General features: G+C 38.6%; 1 protein-coding gene across 7 annotated transcripts in view; it reads right to left on the bottom strand.

Annotated features, from left to right (window-relative positions):
* The window catches only part of Herc4 (HECT and RLD domain containing E3 ubiquitin ligase 4), a 29,941-nt gene that overhangs the window by 4,212 nt on the left and 23,229 nt on the right, over positions 1–2,500 (bottom strand). For all 7 annotated transcript variants that reach the window (XM_043028980.2, XM_043028978.2, XM_043028983.2 and 4 more), the window contains 4 exons: positions 2,370–2,500; positions 1,505–1,637; positions 903–1,052; positions 254–452 (listed from right to left, as the gene is read on the bottom strand). The exon at positions 2,370–2,500 is cut by the window's right edge and continues 47 nt beyond it. In XM_043028980.2, the coding sequence (XP_042884914.2) occupies positions 254–452; positions 903–1,052; positions 1,505–1,637; positions 2,370–2,500 (613 nt within the window). The remainder of the gene's footprint in view (positions 1–253; positions 453–902; positions 1,053–1,504; positions 1,638–2,369) is intronic.

The raw sequence follows: 2,500 nt of genomic DNA, 5'->3' as shown, positions 1-2,500 counted from the left end.
AAATTCAAACATCATCTCTCGCAAACAATCTCGTGAAAGCCTTTCTTTCAACCAAGTTTTCTCTCAACCACATCCTTTGCTCATCTGTTTCAAACAATTCCCTCAAAATCTCTCTTCCAGACAACCATTCCCTCAAACGCTTGAAACAAACACAATTACCCTGAAGCACCTCAAATGCCCCATTCATCCGAAGGCCTCAAAACACTTCTTTCATTCAACCATTTTCATAGCCTTTTGAGGAGAGCTATCTCACCTTGTACTCTGCACTCCTCTCGAGTTCCGTCCAGTCGTAGTTTTCATTGCCGGTGACAAGGGCCATGAGTTCCATGGGTTGGAAGAGCTTGAGCACGATTCCGCCGCACACCCTGTAGAACCCGTCGTGGAAGGCCTTGTACTGGCTCTCTATGCTCTTGTTAAGCTTGTAGTCCACTAGGAGTTCCACATATTCTTGTCTTTGGAGGGGGGAGGAAGAATATTCTTAGGAATATGTGAGGTTAATTTGTATATGGTGAAATATACTTGTTTTCCTGATCAGCTATTTTAAGCAAGGCAGTCTGAAACCATGATTATTTTGAACGTTCCAACTTTAGCCCCTAAAGGAAACTATCTTATGACAGAAACTTACTAAACAGTCATTTATTATATCTACTTTCATTATATCCACACAAAAAAATATAATTGTATTTTTTATAGTCTACAAGTCAAATTCTACATGAAACTTGAAAACATAATCATTATCTGGCTCCCAGAGGAATATCTAGACAGATTGCCATCATTTTCATCTGAGCATGACTGAATTCAGTACACATGTCCAGGAAGTTCTACGGTAAAATAATGTGAATGAGAAATGTATCTTCGAATTACTCATAATTCATTATATCTGCCTTTGATCTTGCCCTTACTTGTTCTGTGCTGTGACAGAAATGTTCTCCCCGTCTGGCTTGAGGGGGATGCTTTTGGTCTCCCCAAAGAAGTCTTCAGTAACGGTGAAGTTCAATCCGTAAAGGTCTTCCACATCATTGCCCTCGTACTCCAGTAACTCGTGGAGGTTCCTGGCAAGAGAGACAGATAGGGAGGAAGAGGTAAGAGCTGTGTTAATCATTGTATGTAGTGACTTCAAGTTCATTTGAAATCTGCTGAATGAACATTTCTTTGTATGTACTACAAGATAATTCTTTGATTCCCATGCCTGCCTTGGGATTTTGTGGTTATGGATAATGTCCTTCGCTTCTAATTCATTCAAAAAAATTAGTACTTGAGCTTCTTCCTCTTATTGTACAATATGTATAAAGTCTTCATTTCTTCTCATTTGAACCTCATCTTTTCTTAAATATTTTTTAATCTGTTATGCTTTAATTGTTCCTTTCTTCTTATCCTATTAGCAGCAAATTCTGAAAGCAATAAAATTTAACAAACAATTTCTATTTGTAACTAAATGCTTTCCCAGAAATATTACACACACATCCACTGAAGAAAAAAAAAAGGGGGGGGGGGCTCTACCTACCTCGTGAGACTCGGCTCTAAGTCTGCCAGGTCATCTATGCCTATAGACTCTCCGAGCAACTTCTTGTAGAGAGCAAGTGGAAACGGAAGGTTTATGATTGTGAAATTGTAGATTGCAAGTCCACACACAATACCTAGAAGATGGGAAGCCAGACTATTAACACTCAAGCTATGAAATTATCTCTTAGAGATGCAATAGTAATACATAATACAGATCAGGAAACTATTACTCTCTATCCTGTGAAAAACCTGTTATATGGCTTAAATAATGTCTTGTTCTGCATTAATAATAAAACAAAATCTATGAATTGTCTTAATACACTCTCTCACACCCAAGTCCTTTCTGTCGAGAATCCAAATCAACAAAAAGTGCACACAAAAAAGTTCTCACAACCAAACCTTCTATGAATCTGTCAATTTTCTTATGTATCTTTCTATCCCTTTTTTTTCCCTCTATCTGTCCTTCAAAACAAAAAACATTTTTCATTCATTCACTTATTATTTCTTTAATTCATACCTTCCTTCCCATCCATCCATCCATCCATCCATCCATCCATTCCTTTTTCCCTCTGTTCTCCCTCGTTTTCTACCATCCACCCAACCATCCATCCAACCACTTGTTTTCCATCCCTCTTTCTTTCTTTCTTTCATTCATTCATTCATTCATTCATTCATTCATTCATTCATTCATTCATTTATTCATTCATCCATTGATTCATTTGTACATTCATTCATTCATTCATTCATTCATTCATTCATTCATTCATTCATTCATTCATTCATTCCTCCCTCCCTCCCTCAATTTGTCTTCCATCCCAGAACTCTCCAACTACCAACCAGGAACTACCAATCTTAACCCCACCCACCAATAAGAGCGTAGGTCGCTGCTGGCTCGAGGGAACCCTCCTTAAACCAGATATAGTTGGTCTCGCTGTGGTGCGTGAACATGCCATAGTCTGGGTTCAGTATCTCTCGGAGGAGCAGGAGGAAGAACTCC

The sequence above is a fragment of the Penaeus japonicus genome, unplaced genomic scaffold (assembly GCF_977035675.1).
Source record: "Penaeus japonicus unplaced genomic scaffold, GWHDUDI00000001_assembly GWHDUDI00000028, whole genome shotgun sequence".
NCBI lineage: Eukaryota > Metazoa > Arthropoda > Malacostraca > Decapoda > Penaeidae > Penaeus > Penaeus japonicus.
This window is presented reverse-complemented; position numbering and strand designations above follow the sequence as displayed.